At 41.7% G+C, this 19079-nt stretch overlaps 1 protein-coding gene across 2 annotated transcripts in view; it reads right to left on the reverse strand.

Moving 5' to 3' along the window:
• LOC115163232 (alpha-2-macroglobulin) overlaps positions 1–8040 on the reverse strand; it is a 32428-nt gene extending 24388 nt beyond the window's left edge. Inside the window, exons 1-13 of one of the 2 annotated variants that reach the window (XM_029714954.1) lie at positions 7862–8040; positions 7190–7370; positions 6704–6860; positions 5976–6028; positions 5080–5100; positions 4575–4740; positions 4374–4458; positions 3439–3589; positions 3199–3319; positions 2745–2854; positions 2436–2606; positions 1874–2107; positions 1579–1645 (exon numbers count right to left, since the gene is read on the reverse strand). In XM_029714954.1, the coding sequence (XP_029570814.1) occupies positions 1579–1645; positions 1874–2107; positions 2436–2606; positions 2745–2854; positions 3199–3319; positions 3439–3589; positions 4374–4458; positions 4575–4740; positions 5080–5100; positions 5976–6028; positions 6704–6860; positions 7190–7370; positions 7862–7947 (1603 nt within the window). In that variant the 5' untranslated portion in view covers positions 7948–8040. Of the gene's footprint in view, positions 1–1560; positions 1646–1873; positions 2108–2435; positions 2607–2744; positions 2855–3198; positions 3320–3438; positions 3590–4373; positions 4459–4574; positions 4741–5079; positions 5101–5975; positions 6029–6703; positions 6861–7189; positions 7371–7861 lie in introns of both variants that reach the window. The other variant, XM_029714953.1, reaches the window with a different exon arrangement.
• Positions 8041–19079: the final 11039 nt, after the last annotated feature.

The following is a 19079-nucleotide window of genomic DNA, read 5'->3' on the forward strand; positions in this document are numbered from 1 at the left end:
GTATCTCAATATTTATGTGTGTGCAGCCTTTTCTTAAATGGCACACGTGGATATTTAGTGATACATTTACGCAAAGGTTGTGAATGAGGCCCCTGGTTTTCTGAGCAATCTTTCACATTATTAGGACATGTAAACACCCTAATCGGTGTTCGAGCTGTGCATTTGATCTGTGCATGTGCTTTCACCATCTCAGCGATCTGCCCTCTTTAGCTCAAGGGAAGGGAGTTCAGAAAGACCCCTTGACTTTTTCCTCATTTTGTTATGTTACAGCCTTATTCTAAAATGTTTTTCTCCCCTCATCAATCTATACACAATACCCAATAATGTAAAAAACAGGTTTTTAGATTTTTTTATTGCAAATGTATAAAAATAAAATACAGAAATATGACATTTACATAAGTATTCAGACACTTTACTCAGTACTTTGTTGAAGCACCTTTGGCAGCGATTACAGCCTTATGTCTTCTTGGGTATGACGATACAAGCTTGGCACACCTGTATCTGGGGAGTTTCTCCCGTTCTTCTCTGCAGGTCCTCTCAAGCTCTATCAGATTAGATGGGGTGCGTCGCTGCACAAGTATTTTCAGGTCCCTCCAAAGTTGTTCAATCGGGTTCAAGTCTGGGCTCCAGCTGGGCTACTTAAAGACATTCAGAGACTTGTCCCGAAGCCACTCCTGCGTTGTCTTGGCTGTGTGCCACTCAACCATAAAGGCTTGATTGGTGGATTTCTGCAGAGATGGTTGTCCTTCTGGAAGGTTCTCCCATTTCCACAGAGGAACTCTGGAGCTCTGTCAGAGTGATCATTGGGTTCTTGGTCACCTCCCTGACCAAGGCCATTCTCCCCCGATTGCTCAGTTTGGCCGGATGGCCAGCTCTAGGAAGAGTCTTGGTAGTTCCCAACTTCTTCCATTTAAGAATGATGGAGGCTTGGTTTTTGCTCTGACATGCACTGTCAACTGTGGGACCTTATATAGACAGGTGTGCCTTTCCAAATCATGTCCAATCAATTGAAATTACCACAGGTGGACTCCAATCAAGTTGTAGAAACATCTCAAGGATAATCAATGGAAACAGGATGCACCTTTTTAATACATTTGCAAAAATTTCAAAAAACCTGTTTTCGCTTTGTCATAATTGGGTATTGTGTGTAGATTGCTGAGGATTAATTTTTTTATCCATTTTAGGCTGTAACGTAACAAAATGTGGAAAAAGTCAACGGGTCTGAATACTTTTCTGAATGCACTGTATGTGTCTTAGAAGTAATTTTCACATGGACATTTTATGTCTGACCTCAAAATCAACAATGCTTCCCAAAAATAGCATGTTCACTGAGGTAGAACATTTGTTTTGATTGACAATTTCTGCATTCATCAGACTGCCATCAGTAGCCTGATTTCAGACATCCATGTAAACAGTATTATTAGGGAAATTGTTTTTCTTGCAAAGCGTTTTAATCTAAGTATTATCTTATTCTGAGTATCCACAATAATCGCATTATTGTGTGCATGTAATCGTACATTGTCATTGTCATCAACCACCTTCAAGTACGTTCATAATTACTTAATGAAACTCCCTCACCAGGACTCCCGTGCTGCACGGTAACCTTCATGTGTCCATGCTGAACTATCACCCCTCTGGATAAGGCCTGGAGGAGGGAAAGGGAAAAACAGCTATCCCGGTTATCCCATCAAGTCATCAAGAAGGATATGATGAGAAGTACTGGTGTTGTATAGAGACATCCTTCCTTTGAAGATGAGATGTTGGGACTGTCTGAAATGACCCTGGTCAAAAGTAGCACACTAGAGAATAGGGTGCCATTTTGGACTCACCCTGGGTTTGCAGGTTGTCACAACTTGTTCCTGGTTCTACTCACCAGGTAGATGACATCCACGGAGCCCTTTGGGACGGTCTCCCCTACGATGGCGTACTGGATGGTGATTGACACTTCCTCCCCACATGTCAGTGGGTTCTCCATCTTCTGAATAGCCAGAGAGCTGGACGTTTTACTGTGAGGGGCAGTGGGCTGGATCAGGGAGAGTTCGTGTTGCCCGCTTTTGAAATAGGGGACCCTGTATCTATTGTTCTCTATTTGTGGTGTGTTGCTAACCTTGAAAGCAACAGAGGGAAGAGAGAGTATAACTAAAGGCTCAATCCCAAATCAACCCTTAGACCCTGTACAATATACTTGTGGAGATCTGAGAGGATTTGACAGTTGTAAATATGGTAACTAACATTTCCACCTTGCCTTCTGATAGGCTAGGTGGAAGTTTCACCATATTGCTTATTATACCAATGGAATATTCTAGGATCTCCACAAGAGCATGATAGACCCTAGAGGGTAGGGTCAAGTGGGTGATTTGGAGTTGAGCATAAAGAGTCTTCAGAGTCTCAGAGTCTTTCAAAACCTAGAAGGACTTTCAAAACCTCATACTTACTATGAGGTTAATATTCTCTTTGGGCATACTGGTTGTGTTGAGGGAGAAACTGGCAGTACCGTGACTGTCCGTGGTTAGGTTCTGGAGATGATGTGAGGACCAGCCGTTCTTCTCCAAAAGGTAGACTGACATGTCTGAGATAGGTGTGTTGTTGAAGTGAACAACGTTTATCTGAGGAAGAAGGGGGGGAAAGTTGTAAGTAGTGATGCTACACGTGTCACTGTTACCTACCATTGGTAGTTAAGTAAACAGGAATGTCAAAGACAAATGGCATCTACAATTCAACTAAGTGTAATAAACAATTTGTACCTTTCCCTCGATAATTGATCCATGCTCATAGATTTTGGGTGTGTCAATAAATGTGAGTTTTCCAACCACATAGGAGAGCTCAATGTGTTTTTCCTTTGACTGTGTAATACCTGTCAAAGGAAAACAAATGAAAATAGGATGGTTTACTTCACAACTACACACGCCACCATGATGCACAATGGCAGCTCACAATGCAGAAGCTGAATTCCAATGCAGCTTCCTCAACGTATTAAAAACATGATTACAAACAGAAGACATGAATAAAAACAGCATCATATGAGGATGTAGCACCAAAGGTCAAATACGCAGGTCACGCCAATCTTCATGATCTAATTAAACATGCAATCTTGACATTATGTAATTCACTCTCAAGAAGAAATCTGTTTTCATTTGACTTCAGGCAAATGTTGTCATCACTTCTACCATCTTCAAATTCTTGTGATAATTGACTTGCCTGTCCCCTCCTCCTCTACTTTTGCATTAAAACTCAGCCTGTCTATGAGCATTTTCTGGCCAGCATCCTTTGTGAAAATTGACATGTTGAAGACATGAGAAGCACAGCCAGTTAGGTCCATCTGGGAAAAGCAAGCAAAACCACATTAAGAAATGATTTAAATAAATGTAACCAGATCACATTCAAATGTAATATGATGGTAAAAACAAGTATATAGTTTCTTCATGAAAGCATACAGACCTCTATTGACTCTTTATGGCAGGGGGGTGTATAATCAGGAACTCCTTCTGGATTTTTCTCATCAATTCTTATTGGTATTATTATATTGCGCACTAAGGGTCGGCACAACTCTACCTCTGCTTTACCAGGTACAGGCTGCCCATAAGTGTATCTGATTTTATTTCATAATAAAACATAAAAAACATAAAACATCATACATTTCCTACTTAGAGAGGCGTAGTATATTATAAACCTTATATTATAGACATTACAAAGGCTCATACATGCATCTTACAAGTTACAATGCATTATACCTGCAGGCTTTCTTTAAGTCAAGTGTTTTCAACATTGCCAATGCATCTGGACCTGTATTCATAAAGTCTCTCAGTGTATGAGTGCTGATCTAGGATCAGTGTAAACTTCTGTATCAGAATGAACAAGGTCACATGGACAGGAGAGACCTGATCGTAGTTCAGCAATCCCATTCTGAGAGGCTTTATGAATATAAGCCCGGCTGTTCATGTAAATGCCACTGTCCCAAACATTTTAATTCTCAGGGTACTCATAAGAACAGATTATGACATTGAGCAGTAGCATTGTAGGTCTTCAATTCGTATTTGTCATTAGCACAGACCTGGGTTCAAATACATGCATATTTAAGTATTTGTATTTTAAATACATATTTTCCGCGTATTTTAGTATTTTTCAAATAATATGGCCCAATCAAGAACTTCTATTTCCTAGATTATTTTCAAATACTTGTTTCTAAATACACTATTTCAAATACCCCCAGGACCAAACAGACCTGGGCTGAAATGCATGGAGTATTGAAGTATTTGAATTTGAATCAAGGTCTGCATTAGCGCAATGCAATTAATTAGACAGTGACATTTATTGGAGTTAAAAATTGTCTTGTAACTACAGTGCATTACAAAATAGGGATAGTGTTGACTCACGTTGCACATACTTCCACTTTATACTCCTCTTGAACAATGCTGATCTCATCGGCGAGGTTAATTTTGATCTCAAACTTTGGCAAAACTAGAGATGAGACAGCAGGCAACTCATGAATGTTCCAGAAATGTGATTCATTGATTCAACTTCCAGATCCCTAATATTACCTAGCATGAAAGGTCAAATAAAGAAGCTCTACTTACCATACTTTTCTACCTTGAAGTGATGGTATATTTTGTTTTCACCAATCCACAATACAATAGCATAGGATCCTACGGGTGCTTCAGAGTTCAGGGGGTGAGAAAGCTGCAGAATGTTGCCACTAGATGTCATTTTGACCCACTGTCCAATCCTGTTCTGATGAACATCCTGTTGATTCATAGAACAAGGGACATGTTTAGCAGGGTGCAACATTGTGGAACATTCACATACAAATGATGTTATGTAGGCCAATCATGCCTGTCTGATATGAAGAGTAAAAAGTCACATCAGCTCCATTCATGACATTTCTATCTGCAACATTCTGAAGTTTGCTTGCTGAAGGTGGCCCAGATGTGATCACATAAAGCTGATAGGGAGTCTTCTGGTAACTGTCATGTGGAAATGAATGATGACCTACAGTACCTAGCTGGTGGAGTCATTGTCTTATAATGTAGTACTATTCATAGGGACAGTCATCATACATTGATAGACTAATAAGGGTCTTACCTGCAGTTCCACAATGTTGTACTGTGAAAGGCAAGACAAAAGACTGGTTAATGTTTTATGAACTCTCAAATTCCCCCAAAATTAAAAGAGGAGCAAAACTGTCACCAACAATAGGAACGTGACAGATGCTTGGCTTTGTCTCTTAAATTAAACATAGCATGTCGCTTTTGCATTGGGACTGTAACGAAAAAAAACTCCTACGCATTCCTTTGAGTGGAAAACACCATGTCTTGTAGTGAATGTTTGAGGACCTTGAAATCCACCTACGCAGGTTTACTTAGAGAACCTCTGCAGACATGTACAGTATGTTTGCCCTGAGTGCTATGTGTCTCAACTGTTTGTGTAGCCTTATCAAACAGATAACATTGGTTAAAGATTTGGATTTGGGATTTTGCCCAATAAGTTGTTCAAAACATTTCCCATTTCCAAAGTCCTATTGTTTATGGAGTGCTAACAAGATTTGTATGACATGCCGTGGCTAGTTGATTGCTGAATTAAAATATAGTATAAATACAGTATATTGTACATAATAAGCCTCGTCCTTGTCCATAGGGCAGGCACCTTTGTTCTGTTTCTGTAGCGTGAAGCAGCCTGGACGGGATACTAATCTATTGCTGGACCTTATCCTCATCTCCTTAATATTGAGTGCTAAGCAGAGAGGCATCGGGTCCAATTTTTTGAGTCTTTGGTATGTCTCAACCCTCCTAACCTTCCATTCTCACCCTAACCAGGATCGCAGACAATATCATACATAGTGTTACATAATACCTGACTGATATGTCTATCAGACAGCAATGTGACGTCGTGATCCTTCTTCTGTATCTGTCTTTTTGTTTGAAATAGTGGAGACGGGACATTGTTTTCAATATTCAATGTTTCACAATTTCAACACTCACCAGCTGATTGACAGGGCTAAAACTGGTATCCAAGGCGATGACTCTAAACTGCACTGTAAAAAGACAAAGAAAAGACAAAGACAAGCACTCAATGAGAATTTTTGAAGCATACTTTTGCTAACTTTCCCATGTTTTCCAGAAATCCCTGTTGAAGGATTCCCAGATTCCGGGAATCTTTCAACCAGGATTTCTGGAAAACCAGGGATTTTCAGGAGAGTTACCAGAATTTTGCAAGACAAACTTTTGACATCTACTCTGGATAATATTTTACACTGTTGGTACTAAGGTCCCTATTCAATCAACCGCAGATAAAGGAAAACTGCACTGCGATATCACGTTACTCTATCGAGATCACAACTTTTTATTTTCATTTAACCCTTATTTTACCAGGTAAGTTGACTGAAAACAGATTCTCATTTACAGCAATGACATGGGGAATAGTTACATGGGAGAGGATGGGGGATGAATGAGCTAATTGTAATCAAATGATAATGTCCAGGAGAAGAACAGCTTGTAACATGTGGTATGTTGGTTCAAACTCCAGTGTACATATCCTGAGTGAACCTGCAGTGTATTTGATCTTTATCTGCACCTGATGGTCCTGTTTCAAGTGTCTCTTAGGAGTAACATGTGATGAAAGAGCAAACCATCATAGAAACATGATACCACCTAATTGTCCTGTTTCTTAGCAAGCAGACTAATTGTGAACTGGCTCTGTGTAAAATTACCTGTTTGTCCCGGGTTGTAGATTGGTTTATCTGTTTGGACTAATGTTATCGGTTTGTAGGGTTTAATCATGACCTTTCTCTCCTCTGTCGATAGAAACGTTTCACCTTGAACCTTCACCTTAAAATTTTGCACTTCCTCATTCTCCACATGAGGGGCCTGAAAGGGAGACAATGTACAAATAACATATGATCCTGTGTGGCTCAGTTGGTAAGAAAGTGCTGCTAACAACGTCAAGGTTGTGCAGATTCAATCACGTTTTCTTTCATCAGTGTGTTTTAAAAGTGATTTTTCTTCAGTAGCTGATGTCATCTTTTTATGTATAATTTCAGCCTGAATCACAGAAAAATTATTGTAAGCCACCACATTGATATTTCCCATTAAATAACCTGGTATTACATAGAAAATTAAGAGATGCATCAGAAAGCAGAGAACTACAGTAAATTCTTATTGGAATGGTTCTGGATGTTGACCAGTGCTGAGCTGACCTGAAACTGGAAGCAGCGGTGAAACTCTTTGTCAGAACTCTCCTGGAGAAGTATTTTGATCTGCTCATTGGCAATCAGTGATATGGTCATGACCAGGGTCTCGTTGGGCTGTAGAAGGCTGGCACAAAGCTTGGCCTCTGAGCCTGCCTGGATCACTGCAGGAGTGGCTACCATGTAAACCCTACAGAGAACATACACACACACGCACGCACAAACCAACAAACAGACAGGAAAATCAATACAAATGAGAGGGCACCTCTAAACAAGAAACTAGGATCTTAATTTGACCAGTATTGTCATAGCAAAATAATCCTGCAGCAACAGGATTAACGTTTTGTCCATAATGTTGCTTGATATGTGGTTCGGCTATTAGCAGGACAAAAGTAGGGTACAGGCTACATGAAATGTGCAATACTGTTAATATACCATGCGTTAGTGCAGGTTTTCAGTGAATATATTAATTTAAAAAATGTAACAAAAATAATAATAATAAAATAAAAAGATAAAAAATATTAAGGTGTAGGTGTAGGTGAAATACACAGAAAAAAAGATCTACAGAAAGGGTAGATGAAAAGCAGTTCTATATTTGCTCTCTCAAAGAGAGAATGTTACACCAGGATGAGACGCCACATCTGATTACTCAATTCTAACTGACTGTGTAGATTTACTTACGGTCTTGGAGTTTCTTGACAGACACAAAGCCAGTGAAAGCAGACAAACAGTATCCATCTCCAAACCTGAAGCCCAGAAGGAACCATGACTCAAGGAGAGAATTAAAAAACACCAAGTCAGCCTATGTCCCAGTATTCCTACTTGCAAGACTTCCCTACTGCACTGTGTAGAGGACAAGCAGAGGAACTGGTATAGCATGATTGAAGTAAAAGCGTTGTGAATGTTTGACTAATTTGTGTCAATAACAATGATTTTCAGTGGTATGATTGGCTGATTCTCTTGATGCACCATTAATATGCATACAGTACATTGTGCATGCCATTGGCATGCACTATAACCTGATTACATCTCAATATGCATGCAATGCCTGTTTTCTTTGTTTGTTCATAATATACAGTTGGGTCCAAAATGATTGATGAGCAAAAAATTCTATAAAATAAATAATAGAAATATTGCGGCTGTATGGCATGCTAAAAAAAAAGGAACAATTAGATTATTTTATGCTAATACAATTGTTCAGAGTTAGATATTTTGTTTAACAATTAATACAAAAAATCTCTAGCACCCTCCCCTTGTGGTGATAACGACATTGAGCCTTTTTCTAAAATGTTTTATGAGATTGGAGAACACATTGGGAGGGATCTTCGACCATTCCTCCATACAGAATCTTTCCCGATCCTTGAGATCCTTCATCCTTCTTATGGACTTTTCTCTTCAATTCAAACCACAGGTTTTCAATGAAGTTCAAGTCTGGAGTGTAACGATCGTCGCCTGGTGACGAGGAAGCGGACCAAAACGCAGCTGGGAGCGAACACATGTTTATTGAACACACTGGAATAAACATGTACACAAAATCAAGGAAAAATGTCGATGCGTTACGTGCTCAAAACAAAGAGACAACACCCCACAAACAGCGTGGGGGAAAACAGCACTTAAATGTGATCCCAATCAGAGACAATTAGCGACAGCTGTCTCTGATTGGGAATCGACAGAACCCAACATAGAATTTCCCACCTAGAGCCTACACAAGGCTAAAACGTAAACAAAACACAAACCAAGGAAAAATACCTAACATGACACACCCTGACCCAATCTACCCGAGTTCACCTGGTCAGGGCGTGACATGGAGACTGAGATGGCAATTGCAAAATGTAGGTTTTGTGGTCAATTAACCTTTTGGGGGGATTTTGAATTGTGCTTAGGGTTATTGTCTTGCTGGAAGATTCACTTGAGTAGACTCCCATACATCATCATTTGAACTATCCGGTCACAACTTGCAGACTTGTTTACGCTGCTGTGCGTTTTTGTTGCCGTTTTTACTTTGCTACCTGACGGTTTTTACTTTTTCATTACCGTATATTTTTACTTTTTCCCTCACTCAACTTTTTTTTTTCATTCAACTTTCCTACCCCGGAGGTTTTATCTGGACATGGTTCGTCAGGACTTCAAACAGCCGAAGCTAAGTAACATTAACATGATGCCTTCTAATTGCAGTCGTTGTACTCATAATATACAGGAGAACGATCGCCTTACGGCAAGGATAGCTGTGCTGCAAGCCCAGCTTCAGACGCAATCGTTAGGCAAGGGTAATTTCAGTGTAGGAAAGGATGAAACAGCGTCTGTGCCACCAGCAAGTACAGATAGTAACGTTAGTATAAACCCCCTCGCACGGTCCCCGCAGCCGGACATCTTTCTCATGGCGTCTGGAGGGAAACGCTGTAGGAATGCTCAACCGGTGTCGCTTATTCAGCCGACAGAAACTTTCAACCGGTTCTCCCCGTTAAGCGAGTCGGAGTCGGAGGCCGAGACTTCTCTGGTCTCTGCTCCTCCCGTTGTGGGGTCTGAGACGCCGACGGCTCCCACCATTAGCTCTGACAAATTGAAAACCCTAGTCATTGGCGACTCCATTACCCGCAGTATTAGACTTAAAACTAATCATCCAGCGATCATACACTGTTTACCAGGGGGCAGGGCTACCGACGTTAAGGCTAATCTAAAGACGGTGCTGGCTAAAGCTAAAACTGGCGAGTGTAGAGAGTATAGAGATATTGTTATCCACGTCGGCACCAACGATGTTAGGATGAAACAGTCAGAGGTCACCAAGCGCAACATAGCTTCAGCATGTAAATCAGCTAGAAAGATGTGTCGGCATCGATTAATTGTCTCTGGCCCCCTCCCAGTTAGGGGGAGTGATGAGCTCTACAGCAGAGTCTCACAACTCAATCGCTGGATGAAAACTGTTTTCTGCCCCTCCCAAAAGATAGAATTTGTAGATAACTGGCCCTCTTTCTGGGATTCACCCACAAACAGGACCAAGCCTGGCCTGCTGAGGAGTGACGGACTCCATCCTAGCTGGAGGGGTGCTCTCATCTTATCTACGAACATAGACAGGGCTCTAACTCCTCTAGCTCCACAATGAAATAGGGTGCAGGCCAGGCAACAGGCTGTTAGCCAGCCTGCCAGCTTAGTGGAGTCTGCCACTAGCACAGTTAGCGTAGTCAGCTCAGCTTTCCCCATTGAGACCGTGTCTGTGCCTCGATCTAGGTTGGGCAAAATTAAAAATGGCGGTGTTCGCTTCAGTAATCTTACTAGTATAAAGACCTCCTCCATTCCTGCCATTATTGAAAGAGATTGTGATACTTCACATCTCAAAATTGGGTTACTTAATGTTAGATCCCTCACTTCCAAGGCATTTATAGTCAATGAACTAATCACTGATCATAATCTTGATGTGATTGGCCTGACTGAAACATGGCTTAAGCCTGATGAATTTACTGTGTTAAATGAGGCCTCACCCCCTGGTTACACTAGTGACCATACCCCCCGTGCATCCGGCAAAGGCGGAGGTGTTGCTAACATTTACGATAGCAAATTTCAATTTACAAAAAAAAAACAATGACGTTTTCGTCTTTTGAGCTTCTAGTCATGAAATCTATGCAGCCTACTCAATCACTTTTTATAGCTACTGTTTACAGGCCTCCTGGGCCATATGCAGTGTTCCTTACTGAGTTCCCTGAATTCCTATCGGATCTTGTAGTCATAGCAGATAATATTCTAATTTTTGGTGACTTTAACATTCACATGGAAAAGTCCACAGACCCACTCCAAAAGGCTTTCGGAGCCATCATCGACTCAGTGGGTTTTGTCCAACATGTCTCTGGACCTACTCACTGCCACAGTCATACTCTGGACCTAGTTTTGTCCCATGGAATAAATGTTGTGGATCTTAATGTTTTTCCTCATAATCCTGGATTATCGGACCACCATTTTATTGCGTTTACAATTGCAACAAATAATCTGCTCAGACCCCAACCAAGGAAGATTAAAAGTCATGCTATAAATTCTCAGACAACCCAAAGATTCCTTGATGCCCTTCCAGACTCCCTCTGCCTACCCAAGGACGTCAGAGGACAAGAATCAGTTAACCACCTAACCGAGGAACTCAATTTAACCTTGCGCAATACCCTAGATGCAGTTGCACCCCTAAAAATTAAAAACATCTGTCATAAGAAACTAGCTCCCTGGTATACAGAAAATACACGAGCTCTGAAGCAAGCTTCCAGAAAATTGGAACGGAAATGGCGCCACACTAAACTGGAAGTCTTCCGACTAGCTTGGAAAGACAGTACCGTGCAGTATCGAAGAGCCCTCACTGCTGCACGATCATCCTATTTTTCCAACTTAATTGAGGAAAATAAGAACAATCCGAAATTTCTTTTTGACACTGTCGCAAAGCTAACTAAAAAGCAGCATTCGCAAATGGAGGATGGCTTTCACTTCAGCAGTAATACATTTATGAACTTCTTTGAGGAAAAGATCATGATCATTAGAAAGCAAATTACAGACTCCTCTTTAAATCTGGGTATTCCTCCAGGGCTCCATTGTCCTGAGTCTGCACAACTTTGCCAGGACCTAGGATCAAGGGAGATACTAAAGTGTTTTAGTACTATATCTCTTGACATAATGATGAAAATAATCATGGCCTCCAAACCCTCAAGCTGCATACTGGACCCTATTCCAACTAAACTACTGAAAGAGCTGCTTCCTGTGCTTGGCCCTCCTATGTTGAACATAATAAACGGCTCTCTATCCACCGGATGTGTACCAAGCTCACTAAAAGTGGCAGTAATAAAGCCTCTCTTGAAAAAGCCGAATCTTGACCCAGAAATTATAAAAAACTATCGGCCTATATCGAATCTTCCATTCCTCTCAAAAATTTTATAAAAAGTTGTTGCGCAGCAACTCACTGCCTTCCTGAAGACAAACAATGTATACGAAACGCTTCAGTCTGGTTTTAGACCCCATCATAGCACTCAGACTGCACTTGTGAAGGTGGTAAATGACCTTTTAATGACGTCAGACCGAGGCTCTGCATCTGTCCTCATGCTCCTAGATCTTAGTGCCGCTTTTGATACCATCGATCACCACATTCTTTTGGAGAGATTGGAAACCCAAATTGGTCTACATGGACAAGTTCTGGCCTGGTTTAGATCTTATCTGTCGGAAAGATATCAGTTTGTCTCTGTGAATGGTTCGTCCTCTGACAAATCAATTTTAAATTTCGGTGTTCCTCAAGGTTCCGTTCTAGGACCACTATTGTTTTCACTATATATTTTACCTCTTGGGGATGTCATTCGAAAACATAATGTTAAATTTCACTGCTATGCGGATGACACACAGCTGTACATTTCAATGAAACATGGTGAAGCCCCAAAATTGCCCTCGCTAGAAGCCTGTGTTTCAGACATAAGGAAGTGGATGGCTGCAAATTTTCTACTTTTAAACTCGGACAAAACAGAGATGCTTGTCCTAGGTCCCAAGAAACAAAGAGATCTTCTGTTGAATCTGACAATTAATCTGGATGGTTGTACAGTCGTCTCAAATAAAACTGTGAAGGACCTCGGCGTTACTCTGGACCCTGATCTCTCTTTTGAAGAACATATCAAGACTGCTTCAAGGACAGCTTTTTTCCATCTACGTAACATTGCAAAAATCAGAAACTTTCTGTCCAAAAATGACGCAGAAAAATTAATCCATGCTTTTGTTACTTCTAGGCTGGACTACTGCAATGCTCTACTTTCTGGCTACCCGGATAAAGCACTAAACAAACTTCAGTTAGTGCTAAATACGGCTGCTAGAATCCTGACTAGAACCAAAAAATTTGATCATATTACTCCAGTGCTAGCCTCCCTACACTGGCTTCCTGTTAAGGCAAGGGCTGATTTCAAGGTTTTACTGCTAACCTACAAAGCATTACATGGGCTTGCTCCTACCTATCTTTCCAATTTGGTCCTGCCGTACATACCTACACGTACGCTACGGTCACAAGACGCAGGCCTCCTAATTGTCCCTAGAATTTCTAAGCAAACGGCTGGAGGTAGGGCTTTCTCCTATAGAGCTCCATTTTTATGGAATGGTCTGCCTACCCATGTGAGAGACGCAGACTCAGTCTCAACCTTTAAGTCTTTACTGAAGACTTATCTCTTCAGTAGGTCCTATGATTAAGTATAGTCTGGCCCAGGAGTGTGAAGGTGAACGGAAAGGCTGGAGCAACGAACCGCCCTTGCTGTCTCTGCCTTGTTGGTTCCCCTCTTCCCACTGGGATTCTCTGCCTCTAACCCTTTTACAGGGGCTGAGTCACTGACTTACTGGTGTTCTTCCATGCCGTCCATGGGAGGGGTGCGTCACTTGAGTAGGTTGAGCCACTGACGTGGTCTTCCTGTCTGGGTTGGCGCCCCCCCCTTGGGTTGTGCCGTGGCGGAGATCTTTGTGGGCTATACTCTGCCTTGTCTTCGGACGGTAAGTTGGTGGTTGTAGATATCCCTCCAGTGGTGTGGGGGCTGTGCTTTGGCAAAGTGGGTGGGGTTATATCCTGCCTGTTTGGCCCTGTCCGAGGGTATCATCGGATGGGGCCACAGTGTCTTCTGATCCCTCCTGTCTCAGCCTCCAGTATTTATGCTGCAGTAGTTTATGTGTCGGGGGGCTAGGGTCAGTCTGTTACATCTGGAGTATTCTCTTGTCTTATCCGGTGTCCTGTGTGAATGTAAATATGCTCTCTCTAATTCTCTCTTTCTCTCTTTCTTTCTCTCGGAGGACCTGAGCCCTAGGACCATGCCTCAGGACTACCTGGCATGATGACTCCTTGCTGTCCCCAGTCCACCTGGCCATGCTGCTGCTCCAGTTTCAACTGTTCTGCCTGCGGCTACGGAACCCTGACCTGTTCACCGGACGTGCTTGTTGCACCCTCGACAACTACTATGATTATTATTATTTGACCATGCTGGTCATTTACGAACATTTTAACATCTTGACCATGTTCTGTTATAATATCCACCCGGCACAGCCAGAAGAGGACTGGCCACCCCTCATAGCCTGGTTCCTCTCTAGGTTTCTTCCTAGGTTTTTGGCCTTTCTCAGGAGTTTTTCCTAGGGAGTTTTTCCCAGCCACCGTGCTTCTTTCACATGCATTGCTTGCTGTTTGGGGTTTTAGGCTGGGTTTCTGTACAGCACTTTGAGATTTCAGCTGATGTACGAAGGGCTATATAAATAAATTTGATTTGATTTTATTTACTATGTGTACCTGTGAAGTGTACCTTTTTTGTACCTCGGGGAACAACACAGAGGTGGCTCTACAGGGTGGTAAAGCTGGGCATGGACTCCCCCAAAATAATTTGTGCCTCCCCAGTTTTGTTTCCCTATAAACATAACAAATGATATATCAATTACAATGCACCTGACGACCTGTTGGACTTAACCATCACGACCACAGCCAGCAACAACAAATGGACCCCACTCAGTGTTCTTTAAAGATATGACGGGCCTTTAGCAGAAATGCCGATTGTGGAATGGATTAACATTTGGGACATCTATTGCTATGTGCAAAAATTCCTTCTCCACTCTGAAGAACTTATTCAGTGAACACTGACGCAGCATGTTACATCAATGAAAGCCCAGCTTGTCCAGCTGGCATTTGAGAGGGTCCTGACAAGTACATTTCGCCAGGAAGGAGAATGGAATCAGAATCTTCTCGTGAGCATGGAGGAGACTGCAACTCGTCTAAATGGTAAGCTAAACCTTTAAGGCCCTGACCGCCGTGCCAGAATGACTAATTGATTGGTTTTCCCTCATGTAAGCCTACTGGCCGTTTGGCTCGTGGGGCTTCTCTTCAACGTGCTTTCTTGTGTGCAAAGTGACAGTTGTTGTGTATATGGTTGCATTTCAGATAGGCCTACATTTTCTTATGTAGGATCATTACCGTCTGTAGCCTACTAAAACAAGAAGGAAACTCACTCTGTTATCATTAACTTGCATTACACAGTCATTGTGTGATAGGCTACTGTAAAAGTAATGTCAATGCTATGAAACCGACACATCCTACTACTTCGCCCCCTTCCTGCTCTATTGCTGTGGCTCTCGGAATGGGCATTTTCTCTTATTCGCAGCAGATACAAATTAGCTACTGCCATGTAGGACATTTCACATAAGCTATGACTATAGAATATGCACTTAGTTTGATTAAGTTTGCTTTACTGAAACTCCCCCACAGAAAATATTTTGCACCTTGTGATGTGGCGGCTTGGTTACGCTCATTGTGTAGTGTCAGAAATTCGACAGATATAGTTGTAATTATTGAAGTTTAAACTATGAAGCCTGTAAGAATTTTTGATAAGCTAGTGGTGCTGTTTGAAGAAACATTTCTAAACTTCCCAATTAAATGCTGACTACAAAGTAAGCCTAACTGGCAGAATGATATCATGATGATTTGTATCAATCAGGAGGGCATTTGTTTTGCAAACTTTGCCGTCACCAGTAGGACATTGTACAGTACAGAAATACTGCTAACCAGGTTTCTTGCTGGGTGGCAATTGAATGAAAACTACATCCTCTAAAAATGTGTTAAAATGGTTTTTTTCCAGAACTAAATATTTTTTTTCTGATGTGGGTTAAGCGTTATTGTGGACTGAGAACATACAATTGTGGTCGTTTTTCTATATATAAAGTGTGATTTGAGAATGATAACCTGAAAACTCAAAAAAACTATAGGAAAACCATTTTTCCCACAGGGCCCCTTCCTTTGCCGGGAGGGCCATGTTAGAGTATACCCACTTCTTCAGGCACCACTACACCACTGCATGTCGTCCTGGAGACAAGCCTGACTGTACCCTAACCAAGTTCAAATCCGCAAAGCATTTATGTATATTCTATGTCCTTGCACACTGCTAGATCTACATTGGTGGTGATAATTGGACAATTACTTACTTGATTCTGAGCAGCTTTTAGCAAAGTGCAGAAATGCATTCTTGTCAACAAGTCTGTGGCTATACACTACCGGTCAAAAGTTTTAGAACACCTGCTCATTCAAGGGTTTTTCTTTATTTTTACTATTTTCTACATTGTACAATAATAATGAAGACTTCAAAACTATGAAATAACACATATGGAATCATGTAGTAGCCAAAAAAGTATTTTATATTTGAGATTCCTCAAATAGCCACCCTTTGCCTCAATGACAGCATTGCACACTCTTGGCATTCTCTCAACCAGCTTCATGAAGTAGTCACCTGGAATGCATTTCAATTAACAGGTGTGTATCACGTTTTAGGGAAGACCCAGATGCAGACAGTTTCGAAGTAACAAAAGTTTATTACTAAAACAGGGGGCAGGCAAAATGACAGGTCAAGGGCAGGCAGAGGTCAGTAATCCAGATCAGAGTCAAAAGGTACAGAACTGCAGGCAGTCTCAGGGTCAGGGCAGGCAGAGGTCAATAATCCAGTGTGGTGGGGCAAGGTACAGGACGGCAGGCAGGGTCAGGGCAGGCAGAATGGTCAAAACCAGAACTATAGAAAAGTCAGGCACAAGGGGAAAACCACTGGTAGGCTTGACAAACAAAACAAACTGGCAACAGACAAACAGAGAACACAGGTATAAATACACAGGGGATAATGAGGGGAGATGGGAGACACCTGGTGGGGGGTGGAGACAAGCACAAAGACAGGTGAAACAGATCAGGGTGTAACAGTGTGCACTCGTTAAAGTGTTAATTTGTGACATTTCTTTCCTTCTTAATGTGTTTGAGCCAATCAGTTGTGTTGAGATGGGGGGGGGGGGTCTACAGAAGATAGCCCTATTTGGTTGAAGACCAAGTCCATATTATTTCAAGAACTTTGTAAGTTTCTTCAAGTGCAGTCGCAAAAACCATCAAGCGCTATGATGAAACTGGCTCTCATGAGGACCACCACAGGAAAGGAAGACCCAGAGTTACCTCTGTTGCATTGGATAAGTTCATTACAGTTACCAACCTCAGAAATTGCAGCCCAAATAAATGCTTCACAGAGTTCAATTAACAGACACATCTCAACATCAACTGTTCAGAGGAGACAGTGTGAATCAGGCCTTCATGGTCAAATTGCTGCAAAGAAACCACTACTAAATGACACCAATAAGAAGAAGAGACTTGCTTGGGCCAAGAAACACGAGCAATGGACATTAGACCAGTGGAGGTCTGTCCTTTGGTCTGGAGTCCAAATTGGATATTTTTGGTTTCATCCAGCCGAGTCTTTGTGAGACGCGGTGTGGGTGAATGGATGATCTCCGCATGTGTATTTCCCCCCATAAAGCATTGCGGAGGTGGTGTGATGGTGTGGGGGTGTTTTGCTGGTGACACTGTCTGTGATTTATATAGAATTCAAGGCACACTTAACCAGCATGGCCACAACAGCATTCTTTAGCGATACACCATCCCATCTGTTTGGGCTTAGTGTGACTATCATTTGTTTTTCAACAGGACAATGACCCAACCCACCTCCAGGCTGTGTAAGGTATATTTTACCAAGAAGGAATGTGCTGGAGTGCTGCATCAGATGACCTGGCCTCCACAATCACCCAATCTCAACCAAATTGAGATGGTAGTGTATATATTTTATGCTCAAAGACCTGGTGGTGTAGCTGGACATGTAGGTTACTGGCAACCAAGAGGTTGTAAGTTCAAATCACAGTTAAGGCTGAGTCTGGTCGCAGTACAAAATGATACACCATTTTTTACATTAATTTAAATCCAAATAGAGCAGCATACTGTCATTTGATAGAAATTACCTTCAAGTTTTTGTATATACTTTAGGCAAAGTGCAAAAATATGTGCTTGGCAATATATGTATAGCCAACGTCAGTTATGTCTACAGACCTGGTTGCACAGCAGCAACTTTAGGTAGCTAGCAACCTAAAGTTAAAATCGCAAGGCAGGTTGAGTCCCAAGTAATCAGCGTACAGCAGCATACTTTTCTTTAACATTAGCACCTTCATTTCGCTGTAAAAAATACAGACACTTGTAGATTTACTGTATTTTCACCAGAACTATACTAAACCCTCCTGGGGACAATGACACAACGTTCAATGAACGTCCTAAATACGCTCTTGCGGACGTCCCTGGACAAAGTGGAACAACACAAATCCTCCAGGGGACAACGACTGTTTAATTGAATTAATGTCAATTATGCCTTTTAAATAAAAATATTTTCATTTACGTGATCACGTGAATTTCATGTGTTTTATATTTCCCTGTAAGGTAACCCACTGATCAAGCAACATTATGGACTAAACGTTCAAATCCTGTTTCCTGTGTGTTTGTTGGTGTGTGCGTGTATATGTTCTCTGTAGGGTTTACATGGTAGCCATTCCTACAGTGATCTGGGCAGGCTCAGAGGTCAAGCTTTGTGCCATGCTTCTGCAGCCCAACGAGACCCTGGTCATGACCATGTATATCTCTGATCGCCAATGGACAGAACAAAATTCTTCTCCAAGAGAGTTCTGACCAAGAGTTTCACCGCTGCTTCCAGTTTCAGGTCAGCCCAGCACTGGTCAACATCCAGAACAATTCCAATAAGAATGTACTGTAGTTCTCATCTTTGTGACGCATCTCTTAATTTTAGTTCTTACCAACTGAACCGCAAAGGACTATATGTTATTGCTTCATTGTCTTGCTGATAAGCCCCTCATGTGGAGAGTGATGAAGTGCACACATTTAAAGTGGAGGTTCGAGGTGAAACATTTCTATTGACAGAGGAGAGAAAGGTCATGCTTGCTAAAAAACAGGACAATTAGGTGCTATCATGTTTCTATGATGGTTTGCTCTGTCACCACATGTTGCTCCTAAGAGACACCTGCAACAGCACCATCATATAGATAAAATACACTGTGGGTTCACTGAGGATATGTACACTGG

This window comes from Salmo trutta, chromosome 26, assembly GCF_901001165.1.
Source record: "Salmo trutta chromosome 26, fSalTru1.1, whole genome shotgun sequence".
NCBI lineage: Eukaryota > Metazoa > Chordata > Actinopteri > Salmoniformes > Salmonidae > Salmo > Salmo trutta.